The sequence below is a fragment of the Panthera tigris genome, chromosome B1, assembly GCF_018350195.1.
Source record: "Panthera tigris isolate Pti1 chromosome B1, P.tigris_Pti1_mat1.1, whole genome shotgun sequence".
NCBI lineage: Eukaryota > Metazoa > Chordata > Mammalia > Carnivora > Felidae > Panthera > Panthera tigris.
In genome coordinates, this window is record NC_056663.1 from 51,022,200 (window position 1) to 51,047,496 (window position 25,297).

A 25,297-nucleotide genomic window follows, 5' to 3' on the forward strand; every position below is an offset into this window, starting at 1 on the left:
CATTCTACTGTGTTAGTCAACACCCACTGGTAAATGTCATGGTCATTTATTCGTTAAAACTCTAGAACTCTCCTACCCATTTTAAAAAGGGAAATACAATTGCAGGCACCTTAGAGAAGGCAGGGACCATGAACAGACAAATCTGGGAAATTAAAAAAATACTTTGCCTCTTGGGAAAACTGAATGCTATTTTTTTTTCTTCATGGCTTTCTTTTCTTTGCCCCAGCCAAACTGTTAAACATATTTGTCAGGTTTTGATAAAAATCCCATAGCTCACTCTTACCATGCCTTATCTCTAGCCTCATGCTCATCCTCAGGAGAAGTATGGTTCTCTTCGATCAAGGTTCTATTCTCTTTAATTATGATCCCCTAGTCTAGCTAGCAACCGCTTTCTTTCCAGTAGCTGAAAGAACTGTGCTGTTTCCAGCAAGCTCGGTTTTCAAAGCCTGGTGTTTCACAGTGCAGACACACCCAGTGGTCATCCTTCACAGAGGAATCCACTGCCTCATCAGCGTGTACCTGGGGAACAGTTGTGGCTTCACGGTTCTTAAGGGATACAGACACACTTGTGCACATTCTGATGAGAGCAGTTAGTGAGAGAATTCAAATATATGTCTAATGAATGGATGAAGGAACTTGTACTCAGCTTGGACAAGAGGAACTCAGTGGAACTGTCTTCAAATGGCCGAAGTGTTGTAGGGTTGTCATGCAGAAGAAGGGCTAAATTTGTTCTTTTATAGCCTCAAGGGAGAGGATCAGAACAAAGGAGGGGCTCTAGGGTTTCTATTCAATGTAGGGAAGACCTAGCTATCATTAGAGGTAGACTGGACTGCTTCAAGAGATTGAGGGCAATTCAGGCTTTGACTGGACAACTATTTGCTGTGATGCTAAGGGATTTTTTACTCTTCTCAGGGCATTTAAGCTAGATGAGAGGTAAGGTCCATTCCAACTTTGCAATTCTGGTTCCTGAACTCTCTAGGTGAATAAAGATCTAGTGCTCTTTAGAGACTATGCCGAGGTTAAATGCTAAAATACAGCAGTGTGTAGAAAGGTTGCCGGATGGTATCAATCACAGCACAGAGGTAGAATGGCAGATGCATGTGTCCATATGGGCATATTTTAAGTTAGGGAAGAAACCGCAAAAAATAATCAAACTAGAGAAGCATTAGGAATTGATGTGGTAATTAATTGTCATCAAATAATGAAAATATTAATCAGACTCTAATTGCCATATGATTTCTCTTTTAACAGAAGTTACTTTGAAATTTTGTAGCTTTCTTTTTTTTTAATTTTATTTTTTATTTTTTAAAATTTACATCCAAATTAGTTAGCATATAGTGAAACAATGATTTCAGGAGTAGATTCCTTAATGCCCCTGACCCATTTAGCCCATCCCCCCTCCCACAACCCCTCCAGCAACCCTCTGTTTGTTCTCCATATTTATGAGCCTCTTCTGTTTTGTCCCCCTCCCTGTTTTTTATTTTTGTTTCCCTTCCCTTATGTTCATCTGTTTTGTCTCTTAAAGTCCTCATATGAGTGAACTCATATGATATTTGTCTTTCTCTGATTGACTAATTTCGCTTAGCGTAATACCCTCCAGTTCCATTCACGTAGTTGCAAATGGCAAGATTTCATTCTTTTTGATTGCCAAGTAATACTCCATTGTATATACATGCCACATTGTCTTTATCCATTCATCCATCGATGGATATTTGGGCTCTTTCCATACTTTGGCTATTGTTGATAGTGCTGCTATAAACATGGGGGTGCATGTGTCCCTTGGAAACAGCACACCTGTATCCCTTGGATAAATGCCTAGTAGTGCAATTGCTGGGTCATAGGGTAGTTCTATTTTTAATTTTTTGAGGAACCTCCATACTGTTTTCCAGAGTAGCTGCACCAGCTTGCATTGCCACCAACCATGCAAAAGAGATCCTCTTTCTCCGCATCCTCACCAACAGCTGTTGTTGCCTGAGTTGTTCATGTTAGCCATTCTGACAGGTGTAAGGTGGTATCTCATTGTGGTTTTGATTCATATTTCCCTGATGATGAGTGATGTTGAGCATTTTTTCATGTGTCGGTTGGCCATCTGGATGTCTTCCTTGGAGAAGTGTCTATTCATGTCTTTTGCCCATTCCTTCACTGGATTATTTGTTTTTTGGGTGTTGAGTTTGATAAGTTCTTTATAGATTTTGGATACTAACCCTTTATCTGATATGTCATTTGCAAATATCTTCTCTCATTCTGTTGGTTACATTTTAGTTTTCCTGATTGTTTCCTTCACTGTGCAGAAGCTTTTTATTTTGATGAGGTCCCAGTAGTTCATTTTTGCTTTTGTTTCCCTTGCCTCCAGAGACATGTTGAGTAAGAAGTTGCTGCGGGCAAGATCAAAGAGGTTTTTGCCTGATTTCTCCTTGAGGATTTTGGTGGCTTCCTGTCTTACGTTTAGGTCTTTCATCCATTTTGAGTTTAGTTTTGTGTATGGTGTCAGAAAGTGACACCATACACAAGTTCATTCTTCTACATGTTGCTGTCCAGTTTTCCCAGCACCACTTGCTGAAGAGACTGTCTTTATTCCATTGGATATTCTTTCCTGCTTTGTCAAAGATTAGTCGGCCATACATTTGTGGGTCCATTTCTGGATTCTCTGTTCTGTTCTATTGATCTGAGTGTCTGTTCTTATGCCAGAAATTTTGTAGTTTTCAAGTAAGAGAGTGATAAGGAAAGTATCTTATTGAGTTATTTAACATGATATAGGTTTGCTAAAAAGTAAAACTAGCAAAGAAAATATACTGAGGCCCCGTTTACATTTCTACCACCTCTTTTCATCTTTGGGAGATAGTCATAGCATTTTAGAACTGAAAACTGTCTTCAAATCCCTCTTTTCCACCTTCCCCTCTGCTGGATAGCTGACCAGTGGTGATTTGCCCCAGGCAACACACAGCCAAGGTTTGTAAATGTGTGTTGGTGACCAGTGCCTGGCCACCTCTTGTCTTAGGTCTGCTGAGTTGCCTTTCTAGAATGTAGTCTAGGACATTCCCCATCTCTGCCCAGGTTGTCATATTGTGGCTGGAACCTGGGTTTGTTTATTGCCCTGGTTTGAGCACTCATCTAGACCAGAGCGACAACATTTAGGTGTCATCCCTGTGCTTTATAAAGGATAGGGACCCATGGAAAGGAGTGCCTTGGAAATGTGTGAATAGTGCACTGTGTCTTTGCCATTGACTCTTTAGATACTTTATTTATATCTAGTAAAATCCCATTACAGAAAATGCAGTTCCAGCAGAGTGCTCCATAAAATCACGCTGCTTTTACAAGATTCACATGAACTGCCTTTTATTTACCAGGTGCCACTGAATACCCTGTAATGAATAGTGTGGTAGATCAGAAGCATCCTTCAAACCCTGTGACTGTAATAGGGAGGATCTTAATTCAGCTTGCTTACAGGTCTACACAGTTTTCTACAAAGATAAGCTTGTGAAGTTGTTTCTAGGAAAGCAGCATAGCATAATGGAAAGAACACCAGCTTTGAATTCCAGGTATACCCAGGTTGGAATCCTGAGTGTGCCTTGGTTCTGTGTTTTTGGGCAAGTGACCTACCCTTTCTGAATCTCCATCTTCTCATTGTTAAAGTGGGGCTGATTCTGCCTTCCCTGAACAGTTATTGGGGGATTCCATGTGTACAAAGATACTGGTACAGTGTGTGGCTCACACCAGGAATGTGGCCTCCTTAATTCTTTCCCTTTCCTTCCTTTTCTTCTAGGCATGTAAGGAAAAGGATACCAGGTTATGTGCTGTTTGTAGGAAAGATTTTATTTGCCCACTGATCACAGTCGTAAAATCACAGTTAAAGTTAAGAAGAGGAATATAGATTTCAGTTCTGCCTCTTATTCTCTCTACAGAGCCATCAGATCATTCAGTGATCAAGCTGGATGTTAAAAATAACTTAACTCATTTTTCAGATGACAAATGGATGCTTAAAACATCCCAGTGAATGGCCCAGAGGCACACAGCTCTGTGCCCCTGGTTGAGGCTAGCCTTCTTTGTTGCTGTGGCATGATGAAGACCTGGCTGATAACATTGGGCAGGAAGGAATCAGTGAGCAGGCAGAGATGTGAAGAGATGTTAAGCTTAAAAAAAAGAAAGAAAGAAAGAAAGAAAAAAGTGATGCCTTCAGAAGTAGCTGTTAGAGAAGGGATGTCTGAGTTGAGTGGTAACTAGAGAGTTATATGCTCAGGAAATGGGGAAGCTAGCTTAGAGAATTCTGTGGGCAGAAATCCAGAGAGGCTACTTAGGAGACCATAATGCAGTCTGTTTCATTTGAGATCAGAGGGGATGGCTCTCACATTTCACCATGGGACAGTATGACACCTCAGGGACCAAGGGTGTCAGGAAAAGTAGCTCTCACCTTGGGTGAACTGAGAGAGGGAATTTTGAATGTATGTACACATTGCTACCATACTACCATACTACCCATTACCATACCCCACATTGGTAGTGGGACATGGAACAAGCAGGGAAAATGAGAGAAGAGAATGGAAATGAACACTTATTGAGGACTTACCATATGCTTGTTGACATGTTTTATATGTTATCTATGAACTTTTTTCAATGACTCTGTGATTAGTACTGTTAATCTTCCTACTTTATAGATGAGGAAACTAAAACTTAAAAGTATAAGGAGCTTTCCTGAGTCCACCAAGGTGGTAAATGTTTGAGCATACAGGCCTGGTTGAAATATCCACCTTCGATGATTCTGAATCTGTCTACAAAAATACAGGAATTTGGTAGAGGAAAGAGAAAGTGAAATGAGAACTTTTTTTCTTTCTATGTTAATGCTCTATTTTTCTCCATATAATCACTCAGTTTCCACTTTAGAAGCCTCAAAGGAAGATCTGAGTAGTCCATAAGCTGGCACTGTGATTTCTAGGAATACCTCCTTTATAAACACCATGATAATGATCAAAGATGGTCCATTAAATTTCAGTGAATTCCAATTCCATTCAAAAGATTACTCCCCTGAGGGGCCCACCATGCTAGGTGATAGGAGGAAAACCAAGTCCAGAGAGATAGGCCCATCTTGTTAGTTCATAGTGTAGGGAGGAGGTCACAGTACAGAAGTCAATAGTCATTACATAGGGCAGACTATATAAATGCCTGAGGTAAGAGGGTGGAAATAGTTTGGGGTTCTAAAAAGAGATACTTTATATCTGAATGGCCTTCTGGAAATACTTAAGGGAGGAGATGATATCTGAAATTATTCTGGATAGATAGGATTTCCAAAGGTGGAGTAGGGGTGAAGGATGTGGAGCACAAGCAGATAACATCGTAGTCGAGGACAATGGTGTTGAATGGTATTCCAGTTTGGCTAAGGATAGGGTATGAGTATTAGAACTTTAACAATTACCTTAGTTTTCTTGGTTATAAAAGTGGCACAGGGGCACCTGGGTGGCTCAGTTGGTTAAGTGTCCCCCTTTGGCTCAGGTCGTCATCACATAGTACGTGGGTTCGAGTCCCACATTGAGCTCCATGCTGACAATGCAGAGCCTGCTTGGAATTCTCTCTCTCTCTCCCTCTCTCTCTCTGCCCCTCTTCGATTCACAGTTTCTCTCTCAACATAAATTAACTTAGAAAAAAAAGTGTTAGAGAGAATTTGGAAAATATATAAAAACACGAGAACATGAAAATGCAACTATTATTCCAACATTTTGTTGTATTTCCTTCCATACTATCTGTCAATCTATATAAACACCTAAAAAAACCCTCTACTTTTTGATTATGACAGTTGGAGTACATATTTCTTTTTTAAAAATTTTTTTATGTTTTTATTTTATTTTTTAGAGAGACAGACTGCGAGTGGGGGAGGGGCAGAGAGAGAGGGAGACACAGAATCCGAAGCAGGCTCCAGGCTCTGAGCTGTCAGCACAGAGCCTGGTGTGGAGCTCCAACTCATGAGCCATGAGATCACAACCTGAGCCAAAGTCTGATGCTTACCCAACTGAGTCACCCAGGCACCCCTGGAGTACATATTTCTTATAGAAATTTGGAGAATACCAAAGAGTATAAGAAGAAAATGAAAATCACTTGTAATCTTGCTATTAATATTTTGGTTTATTCCCCTTGAGTCTGTTTTTCAAAGTGTATACATTAACCCAAATGTGAACCCATTCTTCATGTAGCTTAATACCCTGAATTTTCTTCCTTAACATTATATTTTGAATATTTCTATGCAATTAAATAATCTTAGAAAAATGGATGATTAGTACTCCAAATTATGGGTGGACCATCATTAAATACTTTCTCTAATATTGATTATTTAGGTTGTTTCAAATACTTAATGGTTACAAATAATGTTAAAAACATTTCTGAAAAATCAGTATTTGTTAATTAAAAGGACTTCCTTAGGACTTCCTTAGGACTGCTTCTCAGGAGTGGAAGCATAGGATAAAAGAGTGTTATGACTTTTAAGATTTATGCATACTACCTACTTGTGGTTTTAAAGAAGACAAATAACATGTTGGAAAGTGTAGGTGAGGAAGATCAACCTGAAAGCAATGTGAAATATACATGTCAGTGAGGGAGCTGAGGTGGGATGACAGTTGAGGGGGTTGTTGTCATCATCTAGCTGGTGAGTTACTGGACCAGGGTGATGGTGATGGGAAGGGAGTGAGAGTATGAAGGACTGACTACCAGGAAACTGGTTAGGTTGAGAAAAGTAAAAGTGAAGAAACAATGGGGACTCTCAGTTTTCTTACTATGGTTTTAGGAAGAGGCTGATGCAGTTAAAACAAATAGAGACATCAGAAGAAGATGCTGGCTTGGTTGATCTATTAGACATTAGATATACTGAATTCAAGGCATCAGGGAATCTTCCAGGTGGACATACCAAGCAGGGAGTTGGAAATGCATGTCTTTCTAAAGCTTTCTTAGGTGGATGGTCAGGGGTTAGACCTATGGATTAAGAGCCATTTTCAAATCGGTGATATGTGGTTTGAACAATATAGAAAAGGGCTGTTTAAAAGTGCAAACAGGAAAGTATAAATGTGTACCTCACAGTAAGCTGAACCAGGCAAAGTGATCTGGGGACACTGAATTGTCAGAAACTATAAGTTGTTGCGGGGAGAAGTATGCAGTCTCAGAAGTGGGATGGCTGTGTCAGTCTTCTTATTCTCTCTAACTTTCTGGGATTCTAGTAGTGGAGGTAGCCTTGGAAGTGATTGTGAGCACAGCTGTTTTCTGTGTAAAGTCTAGAAGTTGGGAAAAGAGCTGGAAGAGAGGGAACATTTGGATAAAATGCTAAAGGAACATGTGATGACTGCACATGTTCTATTGAAAGCCTGGCCTCCCTGTTGGTTTCCACTCTGACAGGACAGACCGCTCTTCCTATCCCATCTGTTGTCTGAAGGTTTGTTATTCAGTGACACCCCTTGCAGGCAGAATTAGGAGAGTGGGGTATGCTAGTCAACAGAGCATGGAATGCACTGGTGAGCAGAATTTGCCCTAGCCACTCTGTGCAGGGTCCCAAGGCAGACAAGTGAGAGCACCCCTCAGGAGTGCCCAAGTTGTAGTGGTCAGCCTCTCACTTGCTTTTAGAAAAATACCATTTCAACAATCACAGATCTTTACTAATCAGGTCAGAAGTTGCAGTGTGAATGTATAGGGCTTTATGAAATTTTGAGCTTTCTTTAAAGTTCTTTCTGAAGATTTTAGCTGAGGTATCATAAATCTTAAGGGAAGATAATGTAATTCCCACAAATATAAAAAAATCCTGTAGCCACAGATAATATTCATGAGAAATGACAGATAAAAAGTTTGACCAAAAATACAGGAGTATCAAAGTAATTCTTAACAAACAAACAAAACAAAAAAATTTTTGAAAAAATTTTTGATAGTGTAAAAAATGTAAATCTGATCCAATGACACAGTTGTAATTTTGATATGATCTTTAAATCTCTTAGATGCTTAAATTATGATATAAATTGGAATCTTCACTTCCCTTCTGTTCAAAAATTTATTTCTACTGAATGCAGAATAGATGTCTTTCAGAAGTTCTGGAGTGATGGTGGTGGTGACAAATAAATTCACTGAATTCATGACTTCCAAGGATCAGTCTGCAAACCACGGGCATCACTATTGCTTTAGGATAAAATATTATTGTTTTATATAACTAAAGAACCGTTTGGGGCGCCTGGGTGGCTCAGTCGGTTAAGCGTCCGACTTCAGCTCAGGTCACGATCTCGCGGTCGGTGAGTTCGAGCCCCGCGTCGGGCTCTGGGCTGATGGCTCAGAGCCTGGAGTCTGCTTCCGATTCTGTGTCTCCCTCTCTCTCTGCCCCTCCCCCGTTCATGCTCTGTCTCTCTCTGTCTCAAAAATAAATAAACGTTAAAAAAAAAATTAAAAAAAAAAAAAAAGAACCGTTTGGTTATATTCTTTAAAAGAAAGGCGTTGTACTCCAGGAATCTAGGATTTACCTTTCTCTTATAGCAGGTCACTCTCAACAGGTTTCAAAAGAATATAAGAAAGATCACATAGTCTAAGCACAGTGCAACAAAATTGCATCAAAATGAGAAGATAGTCTAAAAAACATACCATATGTTTGAAAACTAAAATGTACACCCTTGAATAACTTATGGGTTAAAAAGAAAATAACATGGAAATCATAAAATATTTAGAAACAAAAGACAAGGAAAATACTACATATCTAAACATGTCTAAATATGTGGATATATCTAAAGCAAAACTTAGAGGTAAATGTATAGCCTTAAATGCATTTATCAGAAAACAAGAGAACTTGAAAATAAATAAGCTAACTATTCAAATTCAGAAGAAAGGAAGGAACAGATCAAGAGTAAACTGCACAACATAATAGTAAAGAAAGGACAGAAATAGAAAACAACAGCAGAAAAGAGGATCAAAGTCAAGGTTTGTTCTGTGACTGAAACCTCAAAGAACAGAAATAGAAGTAAGAAAACCTGAATAAACAAGTAACAGTGAAATCATCTCCCCCATTTCTTCCTTTCTCTCTAAAGACACAAGGTCCAGGTAGCTCAGAAAGTTTTATTTAACTTCAAGGAACAAATAATCCTTTTCTAATGCAATGTTATGTAAGGGGGGGAAAAGTTAGCTAATCCATTTTATGAGGCCAATATAACCTTGAAACTAATTCTGGACAAGACAGTACAAGAAAATAAAATTATGACAAATCTTCCTTAACATAAATGAGAAAATTTGAAGTAAAATATTAACAAAAGTAATTCTTCAATATCAAAATACATTGTAAGTAGGTAAGGTTTATTGAAGGATGGCTCAGAAAAATATATAAATGTAATATACCACTTTAAGAGATGAAAGGAGGGAAACCATATGATCACCTCTAAAGAATGGAGTTTTGTTAAAACTCAAAACTCATACATGAAAAAAAGCTATTTACAAACTAGGAACTGAAGGAAACGTTTCTAATCTGATAAAGAGTGTCTAACCAAGAACCTACAGCAAAACTCACTGGATCATTCTCACTAAAATTAGGATGAGACAAAGATTCCCACCATCACCCTTATTATTCAGCATTGTGTGGGAGGTCCTAGCTGATGGAATAAAGTAAAATAAGAGAAGAATAATTGGACAGGGAAATATGAAACTGTCATTTGTACGTAATATGATTCTTCGTAAAGGAAGTGGAAGAGAACATGGAGACAAGCCGTTAGAACTAATGAGAGAATTCTCTGAGTTTTCTGACCATATGGAAAGCATACTAAGATCAATGGTGTTTTTGTATCACAACTATAAGCAGTAAATAAGTGTGATAAGAAAAGTAGTGTTTATAGCAGCAGCACAAATCATAGGATATATAAAACTCTATGCAATACAAATGTACAATACCTTTATGGAGGAAATGACAATGTAGTATTGAAGGATGTATAAATGGAATATTTATATATGGACATATATATTTGGACAGCTGAATAATGGACAGCTGTAATTGTGTTCATTGACAGACTCGTTATTAATATGACAACATATTTTTTCAAATTAATCTATAAGTTCAATGTAATTCTAATCAAATTCTGAACAGGATATGTCATAGAACTTGACAAGCTAATACTAAACTAAATTTAGAATAGAAATGGGCCAAGAATAGCAAAGAAAATTTTGAAAAACTGTAAGTTAGGAAGACTTGCTAGACTGGATATTATGACTCATTAAAACTAGAGTAATTGCAACCCTTGATTTTCCCCTACAAACCTGCTCCATCCACAATTCTCCACTCAAGCCAACAATTTTAGAGTCAACTTTGACTGTTTCTTTTAAACTCTGCTTCTAAATCGGTCAGGAAGTCCTTTTGGCTCTATCTTCAAAATGTATCCAAAACCTGATCACGACTTCTTCTGCTACCGCCTGGTCTAAATAACCCATCATTATCTCGCATTTGGATTACAGCAATAGTTTCCTAACCATTCCCTGCTTCTGTGCTTGGTCCACTCCAGTCACTTCTCAGCAGAGGACAGCCAGAGAGATCCCTGTAAAATGGAAGATCCTGGTGAAACATGGCATTCCCTTTCCCGCTCAAAACTCAACAATGGCTATCCATTTCAGTCAGCGTAAAATTCATAGCCCTTCAGTAGTCCAAAAGGCCCTACACAATCTGGCTTTCTTGATTTATGTTCAGATTTATCTTCAGTCAAGCCATGTGCTTCTTTCCTGCCCCTTAAGCATAGGAGGCATGTTGTTAGTGCCTTTGTAGTGACTGTTTCCTCTGCCTGAAACACCCATACCCTGCTTGTCCCTGGACATAAGAAGTCCAGAGTACCTAGAAAACAGCTTCAGCATATAGTTCAATGGATTCTTGCTATGTCTCCTGATGAAAGTTTACTATTCTGGGGGATCAGGACCTCTAACTTTGCAGAGCCAAGAGTTGTGGGGACAGGAGTCCAAAGTTCCCCAGTGGTCATTGGGAATGGTAGTAAGTAGAGCCAATTCTGTTTCTACCTTTTGTTTTTTTAATGCATACATTCATTTTTGGGGTCTCTCATTCAGTGCATATTCAGTTTTCTGAAAGATAGCTCCCAAGTCTCCCAGAGTATTAGCTCTAAACTGGTGTTGCAGCTTTGCCTCTGGGCTGTTCCAGTGCTGCATCAGGATGGCAGCTTCTGGGTGGTGTGGTATTCATGGGTTTGTTGCTGCATCTTCTACACTGTAAACTTGGTTCTCTGGTCTGATGCAGTGTTATATGGGACAGGAGCTGACTGAATTCTGAAGGCAGGAAAGTGAAACCCATACATGGAATATGTGTCTGTTACTGTGAGAACACACCAGTGGCCCTTTCAGCATGGAAGGAGCCTAGTATTTCCCCCTTGGCACCTAGTGGTTGCTTGGACCCCTTGAGAAATGGTAGTATATAAGGTGCTTGGAGACTGTCTCTGTTGCTGGCAGGTTAGACATCGGTGGTGGCAAAAGTGGATAAGATTTGGTAAGTGGGAGTCCATTGTTGTGCCCATGTGTGTCCTCCATCTTTGTCACCATGGCCATTTTGTTCCTGTACCTGTGATACTAGTACTGGGGTGGCCAATGAAACAGGCTGACTGATGTTCATCAGCCAGGTCATTTGGTCAGTTTTGTATTTAGTGCCCATTTCTTGTCAGATGCTCTCTACCTGGCATTAATATTAACATGTGATGCAAATATGCTTCTACCTTAGATTTCCTTATTTTTAATCTTTCAGGGTTTTTGTTTATTTGTTTGTTTCTGGATTCTCACTAGCCAGCCAAGCCATTTGCTACTGCCTATGAATTTATGTATGTTATAAACTTGGGCTTTTCCTTACACATGAAGTGGACAACTGGTACACTTCTTGAAGTGTCCTCACCAGTTGGGAGGAATTATCTTTTATGGCCACTCCTGAGTGAGACCACAGTGTGACTGCTATGCATTTTTGACTTGCATCTGTACACAGTAAGCCAACTATCCATAAACAAAAATCTAGCCTTTTTCTTGTCCTTCAGCTGGTTGTATAGAAGCTCCACTCAGACATAGGTTTGAACTGAGGGAGTGGTGTTGGTGCAATCCTGGTGGATGCTGTGGAGGTCTGACTACCTATTCATGCAGCTTATGCCCTGTTGTCCTGCTAGTGTATGATTCCAGATGTGTAACTCCTATCCTATGATGGATTGTTGTTGCACTCTATTGACCTTATGATTTGGTAGGTCTGACAGGGCTTAGATTTTGATGGACTGTTCCAGCCACATGGTTTCTTGGTGTCCCATAGCTGGCTGTCTTTGATAAGCATCACTAGTACCCAGGTCATGGTGTTGAAATCCCTTTCCTCATTTAAAGAAATCAGGCTTCTTAGAGAAATGGCTGATGGCAGATATGGGGTAAGAAATGTACAAGATGAGCCTGGAACATCCTGTCATACCAGATAGCAAGAAAGCAATAGAAGACTATGGAGGATGTTTCAAAGGAACTCCCAATTTGAACTTCAAAGGAACTTCAAAACAATTTGAAGATAATTTTTCTTGCCAAAGATATGTCAAGTGGAGTTTACGTGAAAGGAGTGATGAAAATGGTGAAACACGGCAAATATGTTTAAATAAATGATACAAATATATTATTAAAAAAATTGGTCAACCTTGGAATGGAGAAGTTCATCATCTTAAAGACTGCTAAATAAATGGACATAATTAAATACTTAGTTTCCCTTTCTTTTATGAACTATATCACTGAGTAACAGAGTAGTTGAGAAAAAGTATTCTCCCTCTCTCTCTCTCTATATATATATATACATATATATATGTACATATATATATATGTATATATATATATATTCTCATTATAAAGACATTTCAACTAATAAATGTAAAAGAAGTGATAGAATTAGAAGGTCACCATTTCACAATTAACATATCTGCTAAACATTGAGTATCAATGGATGTTAACATCACCAAATGAGAGACAACTAGACATTATGTGCTTCATGATCAAAGAACATAGAAACCAGTCTGTAAAGGCTAGAAGAGGTAAGTGCTTCTTCAAATGCACAGACACCAATGCAAGGCTATGTGAATTTTGAAGAATCAGGCAAATATGAGACCACCAAAGGAAGCTAATAAAGTTCTGACTGCAAATGGAGATCTATAATTTGCCTGACAAAGAATTCAAGATAATTATCATAAAGAAATTGAATGAAATTCAAGAGAACATTCATTAAAAAACTAAATGAAATCGGGAAAAAATGCATGAACAAAATAAGTTTAATAAAGAAAGAAAACCATAAAAGAGAATTAAGCAGAAATCTTGGAGCTGGAGAATACAATGACAGAATTGGGAAATTCAGCAGAGAGCTAAATGACCAATTTGTTCATGGATAAGAAAAATCAGCAAACTCAAAGACAGATCATTTGGAATCAGCCATCTAGAGGAACAAAAAGCAAAAAGAGAGGGATGTAGAAAACCTCTGTGAACTATGGACACCCTCAAGTGAATGAACATTTGTATCATGGTAGTCCCAGAAGGAGAAGACAGAGAGAAAGGGGCAGAAAGATTATTTAAAGAAATAATTGCTGAAAACTTCCCAAATCTTGGGAAAGATAGGGACATCCTAGTACAGGAAGCTCAAAGAACTGCAAGCAGGATCAACCCAAAGAAGATTAATCTGAGCCACATTATAATTAAAATGTTGAAATTCAAAGACAAGGAGAGAATCTTGAAAGTAGCAAGAGAAAAAAAGACTCATCACACACAAGGGAAGCCCCATTAGGCAATTAGTGGATTCTTTTGCAGAAGCCTTGCAGACCAGTAGGCAGTGGGATGATATATTCAAAGTGCTGGAAAAAACCCAGAAACCTGTCAACCAAGAATACTATACCGATCAATACTGCCTTTCGGAAATGAAGAAGAAATAAAGGCATTCCCAGACAAACAAAAGCTGAAGGAGTTCATTACCATTAGACTTGCCTTGCAAGAAATTCTAAGGGGAGTTCTTTATGTTGCAATGAAAGAATACTAAATAACAACATGAAAACATATAAAAGTATAAAACTGACTGGTAAAGGTAACTATGTAGTCAAATGCAGAATAATCTAATACTGAAATGTAGGTGTGTAAATAACTTTAACTCTGGTATATAAATTAAAAAACAATAATAAAAATATAGCTATAATAATTTATTAACAGGTACACAATATAAAAAGTGTGACATCAATAAAATGTGAACATAAAATATGAGGGGAGGAGAAATAAAGTGCAGAGTTTTTGTAAGTAATGTAAAGTAAGTTATAATCAGCTTAAGATATTTTGTGTAAGCCTCATGATAACCACAAAGAAAAAAAAAACGTATAGTGGATACACGAAAGATAAAAAGAAATGTATTATAATATACCACTACAAAATACAAATAAGGAAGACAGTAAGGGAAAAGAATAAAGGAATTTTAAAAAAAATAGCAAACAATGAACAAAATGGCATCAGTAAGTCTTTACCTATTAATAATAATTACTTTAAATATAAATAAACTGAATTCTTTATTCAAAAGACCTAAAGTGGTTGAATGGAGAAGAACACAAGATCCAACAATATGCTGCTTTTAAGAGACTCACTTTAGCTTTAAGTACACACATAGGTAGAAAGTGAAGGGATAGAGAGAGATATACCATGTAGATGGTAACCAACAGATAGCAGGAGTGGCTATACTTATATCAGATAAAATAGTCTTTCATTCAGAATTGATCACAAGAGACAAAGAGGGTCACTAAATGTTGATAAAGAGACTAATTCATCAAGAGGATATAACAATTATAAATACACATATAGCCAACATTGGAGCACATAAACATTTAAAGCAAATAACAACAACCAAAAGGAGAAATAAACAGTAATACAATAATAGTATGAAACTTCAGTGCTTCTCTTTAAACATTGGATAGATCACCCAGACAACAGGTGAATAAGTAAACAGCAGATCTGAATAACACTCTAAACCAAATGTACCTGACAGACATAGAACATTACATCCAACAGCTTCAAAATACACATTCTTTGCAAGTGTACATGGAACATCCTCCAGGATAGGTCAAATGTTGGACCACAAAACAACCTTAACAAATTTGAGAAAATTGAAATCATATCTGATATATTTTCTAAAAATAATAGTATGAAAATAGAAATAAATAACAGGAGGAAAATTGAAAAATTAAAAAAATATATATGGAATTTAAACTACAGACTCCTGAGTTAAAGAAGGAATCAAAAGGGAAATCAAAAGTATTTTGAGACAAATTAAAATGAAAACACACATACCCAAACTTATAGGATGCAGCAAAAACAGTTCTAAGAGAGAAGTTTATAGAGATAAATATCTCAAATAAACAACCTTACTTTACACCTGAAGCATTTAGAAAAAGAACAGACTAAGCTCAAAGTTAGCAGAAGGAAGGAAATAATAGGAATCAGAGCAGAAATGAATGGAATGGAAACTAGAAAGATAATAGGAGAAAAATAAATGAGACTAAAAGTTGTGTTTTTTTAAAGATAAATAAAATTGCCAAACGTTTAGGGTAATGAAGAAAAAAGAGAGGGATCAAATAAAGCTATAAATGAAAGAGGGGACATTACAATTGATACCACAGAAATACAAAGGATCATAAGAAACTACTATGAAAAATTGTATGGCAACAAATCAGATAACCTAGAAGAAATGCATAAATTCCTAAAAGCATACAGCGTCCCAAGACTGAATCATGAAAAAGTAGACAATCTGAACAAATTAATATGACTAAGGAGATTGCGGCAGTAATAAAAAATTTTCCAACAAGAAAAGTCCAGGATCAGATGGCTTCACTGGTGAATTCTACCAAACATTAAAGAAGAGTAATGCTGATCCTTCTCAAATTCTCCCAAAAAATTAAAGAAGGAACACTCGAAAACTCATTTAATAAAGATAGCATTACCCTGATACCAAAGCCAGGTAAAGATGCTATAAGAAAACTAGAGGCCAGCATCTCTGAAGAATATAAATGCAAACATTTTCAACAAAATATTAGCAAGCAAAACTCAATAGCACATAAAAGGATCATACACTGTGATCAAGTGGGACTTATTCCTGGTATGCAAGGATGGTTCAACATATGTAAAGCAATAAATGTGATATATCACATAAATGGCATGAAGGATAAAAATCATATGACTCAAAGATGCAGAAAAACGGTTTGCCAAAATTCAACACCCTTTCATGACAAGAGCTCTCAACATATTTGAGAAGTTATAGCGGGAACATACCTCAACATAATAAAGACCATACATGACAGACCCATAGTTAACATTGTACTCAGTGGTGCAAAAGCTGAAAGTTTTTCTGCTCAGATCAGAAATAAGACAAGAGTGCTCACTCAAAAGTCCTATTTAACATAGTACTGGAAGTTTTAGCCAGAATAATTAGGCAAGGAAAAGAAATAAAAGGCATCCAATCAGAAAGGAAGAAGTAAAATTTTCTCTGTCTACAGACCACATTATTTTATATGGAAAAAACTCTAAAATCTTCACCAAAACAACCTGTTAGAACTAATCAGTGAATTCAGTAAAGTTTCAGTATATAAAATCAACGTACAAAAATCAGTTGCATTTCTATACACTAACAATGAAATATCTGAAAGAGAAATAAAGAAAATCCCACTCACAATGACATCAAAACCAATAAAATGCTTAGGAGTAAATTTATGTGAGGTAGTGGAATAATCTGTGCACTAAAAACTATAAGATATTGATGAAAGAAATTGAAGAAGACAGAAATGGGAGATATTCCATGTTCATAAATTGGAAGAATTAATATTGTTAAGATATTTATACTCCATAAAGCAATCTATATATTTACAAACCTAATATCAAAGTTCCAATGGCATTTTTCACAGAAATAGAAAAACAATTTTAAAATTTGAATGGAACCACAAAGGACCCCAAATACCAATTCTGAGAAAGAAGAACAAAGCTCTAGGCATCACATTTTATGATTTCAAGTTATACTACAAAGCTATAGTAATCAAAACCGTAGGGGACTGCCATAAAAACAGACACATAGACCAATGGAATAGAGTAGAAGGCCCAGAAATAAGCTCACACATATGTGGTTAACTAATAATTGAAAATCAAGCCAAGAATACCCTATGGGGAAAAGTTAGCCTTTTAAATAAATGATGTTGAGAAAATTGGATATTTACATGTTGAAGAATGAATCTGGACCCCTATCTTACACCATTCACACACACACACAAAAATAACTTGAAATTAATTGAAGATTTCAGCGTAAGACCTGAAATAATAAAACTTTTAGAAGAAAACTTACAGGAAAAACTCCTGGACATTGGTATTGGCAATAATATTTCAGATACCAAAAACACAAACAACAAAAGCAAAATCAAGTGAGTGGGATTACATCAAAATATGAAGTTTCTGCACAGCCATAGAAACAATCAGCACAATAAAGAGGCAATGGAGGGGTGCCTGGGTGGCTCTGTCGGTTGAGTGTCTGACTTCGGCTCAGGTCATGATCTCACGGTCTGTGAGTTCGAGCCCCGCGTCAGGCTCTGTGCTGACCGCTCAGAGCCTGGAGCCTGTTTCAGATTCTGTGTCTCCCTCTCTCTCTGCCCCTCCCCTGGTCATGCTCTGTCTCTCTCTGTCTCAAAAATAAATAAATGTTAAAAAAAAAAGTAAAAAAAATAAATAAAATAGCATGTGATTCTTTAAAAAAAAAAAGAGGCAATGGAATGGAGAAAATATTCACAAACCATGTATCAGATAAGAGGTTAATATCCAAAATATATGAAGAACTCATACAACTCAATATAAAAAAAAATAATTTGAAAATGGCAGAGGACCTGAATAGACATTTTTCCAAAGAAGGCATGCAAATGGCCAACAGGTACATGAAAAGACACTCAGAATCACTAATGACCGGAGAAATGCAAATCAAAACTGCATTAAGTATCACCTCACACCTGTGGGAATGGTGGTTACCAAAAAGACATAAGGTCACAGGTGCTGGCTAGGGCGAGGAATAAAGGGGACGCCAGTGTGCTGTTGATAGGAATGTAAATTGGCACAGCCATTATGGAAAACAATGTGGAAGTTCCTCTAAAATTAAAAATGGAACTAGCATGTGATCAAGTGTACTACTTCTGGGTATATATCTGAAGAAAATGAAATGACTATCTTGAAGAGATATCTACACCCCCATGTTCATTCCAACATTATTCATAGTAACCAAGACATTGGAAACAACCTAGTGTTCTTTGACAGATTAGATAAAGAAAATGTGGTATGTATACAGTGAAATAATATTCAGCCATAAAAAGAAGGAAATCCTGCCATTTGTAACAACATGGACAGACATTGAGGGCATTATGCTAAGTGAAATAAGCCAGACCAAGAAAGTCAAATACTGTATAATCTCACTAACTTTGGAATCTTAAAAAAAAAAAAAAAAAAAAGCCAACCAAATTTGTAGGAATGGAGAGTAGAATGGTAGTTTCTGGGGGTTGGGAGGGGTGGGGGAAATGGACAGATATTGGTCAAAGGGTACAAACTTCTGATTATAAGATGAATGGGTTCTGGAGATCTAATATTTATTATAATTACTATAGTTAATAATACTGTATACCTGAAGGTTGCTAATAGATCTTACATATTCTTACTACAAAAAATAAATTGTAATTATGTGAGGTGATGGTTGTGTTAACTAACTTTATTGCTGTAGTTATTCATAATATGTATGTATGTATGCCAAATCATGTTGCATACCTTAAACTTACACAATGTCATAGGCCAATTATATCTCAATAAAACTGGGGAAAAAATTTAAAGTTACATAAAAAGGAACATAGTACCACCAGTAGTTTTGTCAAAAGGATGACATCTGAGCCTGATCATGGTTCTTGATCCAGCTGCAAATTTTCAGTAAATACTGAGGATAGAGGAACAGGTTGAATTGCACTATGAGAATGCAGTTGGCAAGATGTACATTGTGGGAAGCTCTGCAGGTCAGTTACCCTTGTTTTCTTCATGGATAAATTAGAAGGAAAGAAAGGAGAGGGCACATGTTGATTAGAAGAACTTAAGGATGTATCAAATTTTTTAAATATGAGCACCACCAAACTATAGAATTGGGATGGATACCTTGAGTGATAAAAATATTAAAGAAACACAAGGAAGTGAATATTGTAAAAGTCAGATAGCAGTTACTTTTAGAGGGAGGAAGCGAGTTGTGATTGGGTTGTGACATGAGGAAGGATATCTGAGGGCGATGGCAAACTTCTATTACTTGACCTGGGTGGTGGTTACAAGGATGCTTGCCTAATAATAATGCATTGAGATATGTATCTGTTCTGTGCGGCTTTTCTCTACCTATGTTTTCCTTTATAATAAAAAGTTAAAGTATAAAATATCTTAAAGAATATAGTACGTATTCTGTCTTTTTTATTATTTATGTTTTTTGCTAGATTATGTTTACTAAAGTTAGTCTAGTAATGTGTTACTAGATTGTGTTTACTGAATTCTGAGAAATTCTGCCATACACTTGTTTTCTTTAAGTGCATGCACACACACACACACACACACACACACACACACACACACACACACACTCAAAACCAAATAATTGAATGCTTAGGTTATACTGGAAGCCACCAGAAAATATCTGATTGCTTCAAGGAGGAGTTTTATTCTTATAATAACCCTTATCCTAAGCTAAGTACCTCTCCAGAAATTTTGACATTGATTACACACCAGGCCCCTGAGGCATTCTTTCAGCCACACATGACCACCCCCTGCAGGCCTTTGCCCAGCTGGAGTTGGGTCATCCTCCCTCTAGCAGGGGGTCTCTTCTTGATCCCTATTAAACATCAAAAGGAGGTTAAATAACTTGCCACAAAGATTTTGTTTGGTTTGGCCAAGATCCATTTTAAGTGTTATAAATCTATAAAGCATGAGGATATAGGGAAGATATAGGGTCTGGGCCATCAGTATGAGACTATAGACAATGGTCAGGTTAGGCTGATTGCTAAAATGGCCCATCATTTACATTGTACAGAAAATACCGAAAGCTTGAAGTACCCTTTTGTACCATTAATGTTAGTCATTGTGCATGAAAGAAGTATTTTATTCAGTGAACTTAGCAGATTTCTGAACTTCAGGGTCTAGAGTGCCTTCAGCGTATCACACTACTCAACTCCTGGGTGTGTTTGGGCTCAGTAATGCTTCCCAGCTTACTTTTTATTTATCCTCCAGAGGTTCACTGTTGTCATTCCTGTGATGGTTAATTTTATGTGTCAATTTGACATGGCTAAGGGATGCCCAGGTGACTGTTTCTGGATGTGTCTGTGAGGATGTTTCTGGAAGAGATCAGCATTTGAATTGGTAGATTGAGGAAAGAAGGTCACCCTCACCAGTGGGGTCATCATCCAATCTGTCAAGGGCCCAGATAGAATAAAATGCTAGAGGAAGAGTGAACTTACTTGATCTTTGAGCTGGGACATCCATCTTCCCCCGCCCTCATACTTCATTGTTCCTGATTATCTGGCCTTCAGACTTTGGACTGGGACTTACATCATTGAGCCTCTTGGTTCTCAGACCTTTGGGTTTCAACTGGCGTTATGGTACCAACTTTCCTGGGTCTCTGGCTTGCAGACTATGCATCATGGACTCCTCAGCCTCCACAATTGCAGGAGCTAATCCTCATAATAAATGTCTCTCACTCTCCCTTTCTGTATATCCTATTGGTTCTGTTTCTCTGGAAAACCTTGACTAATATAATTCCTTCATCCCAGAAATGCAATGAATAAAATTAATAGTGAATTCTTGTTCCAGAGATTTGAGGATAGTCAATTTTTCAGTAAATATTTCACTATATTCTCTAGCAGCAAACAACTTGCAAACAGGGAAGATGGTCTAGCAGTTGTAACTCAAACAATGCATATGGTTATGTTTTTCTTTGAATTTTTCTTTTTTAAAAATGTGTATACATTTTTCATTTTTAAAATAATATGAATCTACTACATAAAAATTTGAAAAATGAAAAAATTTCCTGTATTCTCCTATAAAACAATCATGGTTATAACTTTGTATGTTTCTTTCTAGTCTATTTTGGTATGGATGTTTTTTTCATAGTTGTAATAAGAACGTGCATATATGTATGTTTTTTTCCTTTTAAATTTAGCCTTAATTATAATGTAATCATATACATATTTCCATGTTGTATTGTTATCACAACAGTAATTTTTTACTGCATTAATTTTTATCATTTGGCTCTATCATATTGTTTAACTGTTAATCTATTCTTAGTGTATTTCCCCTCACATTGGAGCAAATATATTTTTGTATAATGTATAGCATTATGCACAATGTGTTTTGGTTATTACTGCTCTGAATTTTTTAAAGTAGATTATTAACAAATGTCAAAAATTTCAGTAGACTTCCATCTAATTTTTCTTTCAGCTCTGTCATCAAGTCTAACAAATCCAGTGATTGTAGGAGTAGGAGGCATATATTAATTTGCCAACTGTTAGTCTACCCAAGATCTTAATTATATATGACTTAATAAAGCCATATAAAACTTGAGCGAGGCAGTAATCTTGTTTACATGTAGATATTGGTCACAGAATAGTAGTTGTGGATGGTTTAGAAACTTCTGGTAGAAAATTAGGGTTCTTTATTTGAAGCCCAGGGAGATGTAAAGCAACATTTTGGAAGTGTGTAAATATGTGCATTCTTGGGAGATTGGTCTTCGTTTTTACCGTATGTTCAAAGGAATCCAATAACTAGTGATATGAGCACAGTGTTTGCTAGTTGAATAGAATACTATTTTTTTGTGAGTTTCTTTGTATATTTGTCATCTCTTTTTTCTGCCTTTCCCCTTCTCTCTCTTTCTTCATTCATTGTATTTAGTAATAGAACTCAGAAAAATATTCCCTTTCGTGAGCACTGATTTATCACAGGAAAGTTTATAGCGACTTAAATATTTTTGAAGAAACTGAACACATGTGTAAAATTGTTAATTGAAAACTGCATCAGTCTGTGTTGATTTTGCTAAGTTTTCCTACTGAAGTCGGTAAGTTAGAGTTACCTTTATTTTTTTGTTTGTTTGTTTTGAGAGAGAGAGAGAAAGAGAGTGCGTGTGCACATGCACACATGTGCATTAGGGGGTGGGGAGGGACAGAGAGTGAGCGAGAAAGAGAGAGAATCCCAAGCAGGCTCCACACTGTCAGCACAGGGCCCCACACCAGGCTGGAATGCACAAACCATGAGATCATGATCTGAGCCAAAATTAAGAGTTGGACGCTTAAGTGACTGAGCCACCCAGGTGCCCCAGAGTTACCTGTCTTTGCTAGAATTTTTTAAAAAAACATAACCATAACATAACTCAGTCAGTAAAGCATCAGACTCTTGATTTCAGCTCAGGTCATGATCTCATGGTTTCGTGAGTTCGAGCCCTGAGTTGAGCTCTGTGCTGACAGCTCAGAGCCTGGACCCTGCTTGGGATTCTGTGTCTCCTTCTCTCTTGTGCTCACTCTCTCTCTCTCTCTCTCTCTCTCTCTCTCTTTCTCTCTCTTTCAAAATAACGTAATAAACTTAAAAAAATAAAAATAAAAAAGCATAACTAGGATGCTGATCATTAAATAAATTTATGCTATTAATATAGGTTATTATGTTTTGGGAAGTCCAAAATGAATTGAGTGTTGAAATCATTCATCAAATGCAGTTATCTTTTTACTCAGTTATTTGGAAAGGTATGCTTTACTAACTTCATTAAAATTTGAGGCTTCGTAAGTTTTTGCACAACTAAAGCAAATAGGCATTCTATGCAAATAACCTTAAATAAAATTATTTTTAGACGTTAAAAATTCTTCTTAATTAATTTTTTTATTCTTGACTTCTAACATGTTTCATTTTTAATTTGAGTATAGTTGACACACATGGTATAATAGTTTTAGGTGTACAGCATAGCAGTTCAGCAAGTTTAGACGTTATGCTGTGTTCACCACAAGCACAGCTGCCATCTGTTCTGAAACACTGCTGTTACAATATCGTTGACTATATTCCTTATGCTGCACCCTTTATTCCTATGACTTATTCATGACATAACTGAGAGCCTGTATCTCCTACTCCCCTTCATCCATTTTGCCCAACCCCCTTCCCCCTTCCCCTCTGGCAACCATCAGTTTTCTGTATTTATAGATCTGATTCTATTTCTTGTTGTTTGTTCATTTGTTGTTGTTGTTATTAGTTTTTTGATTCCACTTATGAGTGAAATCACATGGTATTAGTCTTTCTGACTTATTTCACTTAACATAATACCCTCTAGGTACATTCATTTTGTCTCAAATGGTAAGATCTCATCCTTTTTTGTGGTTGCATAATATTCCTGTGTGTGTGTGTGTGTGTGTGTGTGTGTGTGTGTGTGTGTGTGTGTACCACATCTTCCTTATTCATTGTCAATAGATAGATACTTAGGTTGCTTCCATGAAGCTTTCCTTCTTTAAAAGATAACATCTTAGTTATTTTTGATTACCAAATGACATGAACAACTTCTGTTTTCTAGGATAACAGAGTTTCTAATATGCAATTACTAGTTGTTTTTGACAAAGGACTAATCAGTATCTTATGTTTTTCTTAGGAATGGGCTGTTTCTGGGGAGCTGAGAGGAAATTCTGGACTATAAAAGGAGTATATTCAACTCAAGTTGGTTATGCTGGAGGCTACACTTCCAATCCTACTTATAAAGAAGTTTGTTCAGGTACGAAGAATTTTTTCCAACTTCTGTTATAAGGAGCAAGAAAGGGCTTGTCTCTTCTGGCAGGTGACAGGATCTTTAAAATGCAAATATGATTTTTTGTGTTTCCTCAGTCTTTTCTTTCCCATTTCTATGAATATGTTTGTTGGCCTCTCACTTTATATTTAAGCAGATAATAGATTTCTTATGGAATGTATCGTTTGGCTATTGTTGCATAATAATCACCATAAAAATTCTAAAGCAATCATTTATCAGCTTATGATTATGTGGGTCAGCAATTTTAGCTGGGCAAATCTTGGTGGTTCTTCTGCTGGTCTTGTCTGAATTCACTCATGTGACTCCAGTCAACTGGTGGGCTGCCTGGGGACTAATTGGTCTAGGATGGCTTCACTGATAGGTCTGCATTTGTTGCTGGCTGTTGTTTTTTGTTGGCTGGGGTAATGGGAATGATGGACCATGTCTTCAGCACATTGGCTCCGGGCAAATTCACATGGCGGGTACAGAGATTCCCAGGAGCAGCAAGAGAGGATAAGCCCCATTCTGTTAGCACCTTTTAAGTGTCTGTTAATATCACATTTACTGTTTCCATTGGCCAAAGCAAGTCACATGTTCTAGCCTAGAGAAAATGTGGGAGGGATCCCCTAAAGGCAGGACTGCAATAGTTTATTACATGGGACAGACATATCACACACCATAATTGTTTGTCTGTGGGTAGGACATTAAAATTTAGGCTATAATGAAGGGATAGCAAACTGGCTTATAAGCTGCCTACTGCCAGTTTGTGTAAATAAAGTCTTACAGAAATACAGCCACACCCATTTATTTATATATTATGTGTCAGTGTTTTCATGGCACAATGGCAGAGTTGAGTGGATATGACAGAGATGGTATGGCGAAAAGCCTAAAATATTTATGATCTAGCCCTTGTCAGAAAACTATTTGGCTACCAGGATAGGCAGATGCCCCATGGCAAATTCTAGCTCAAGTACCAGGTAACCATTCTGGATTTGGTTTTTGTTCTGGCCTTCAAGGATTTCCTTTACTTCTCTGCCAGCTCAGTTAGTATTTATTTCTTTATTTTGAGGGTGTGGGGCAGGGTGGGGGGAGCAGAGAGAGAGGGAGAGAATCTCATGCAGGCTTTGCACTGTCAGCACAGAGCTGGATGCAGGGCTTGAACTCATGAACTGTGAGGTCATGACCCAAGCTGAAATCAAGAGTAAGACACTTAGCCAATGGAGCCACCCAGGAGCCCTATCAGGTAGCATTTAAAGCATAGTTTTTTTCTTTTAAACACTTTTTCTCATTTTTCAAAAACAAATGGTATATGTTTAAGGAGTATGACATAATGTTTTGCTATACATAGTGAAATGATTACTAATAGTCAAGCTAATTAACATTAGCTTAACTAATGTTCATCTCATTATCATCTCCAACATTTCCCTGTTTCCTTCTACTCTTGTCCTGGTAACCACCTTTTTATTCTCTGCTTCTATGAATTTTTTTTTTATTTACATTCCACATACAAGT

At 37.1% G+C, this 25,297-nt stretch overlaps 1 protein-coding gene across 10 annotated transcripts in view; it reads left to right on the forward strand.

The window, feature by feature from the left end:
• The window catches only part of MSRA (methionine sulfoxide reductase A), a 455,631-nt gene that overhangs the window by 199,337 nt on the left and 230,997 nt on the right, over positions 1-25,297 (forward strand). For all 10 annotated transcript variants that reach the window (XM_042983557.1, XM_007097123.3, XM_042983565.1 and 7 more), the window contains one exon: positions 23,654-23,773. In XM_042983557.1, coding sequence (XP_042839491.1) covers positions 23,654-23,773 — 120 coding nt within the window. The remainder of the gene's footprint in view (positions 1-23,653; positions 23,774-25,297) is intronic.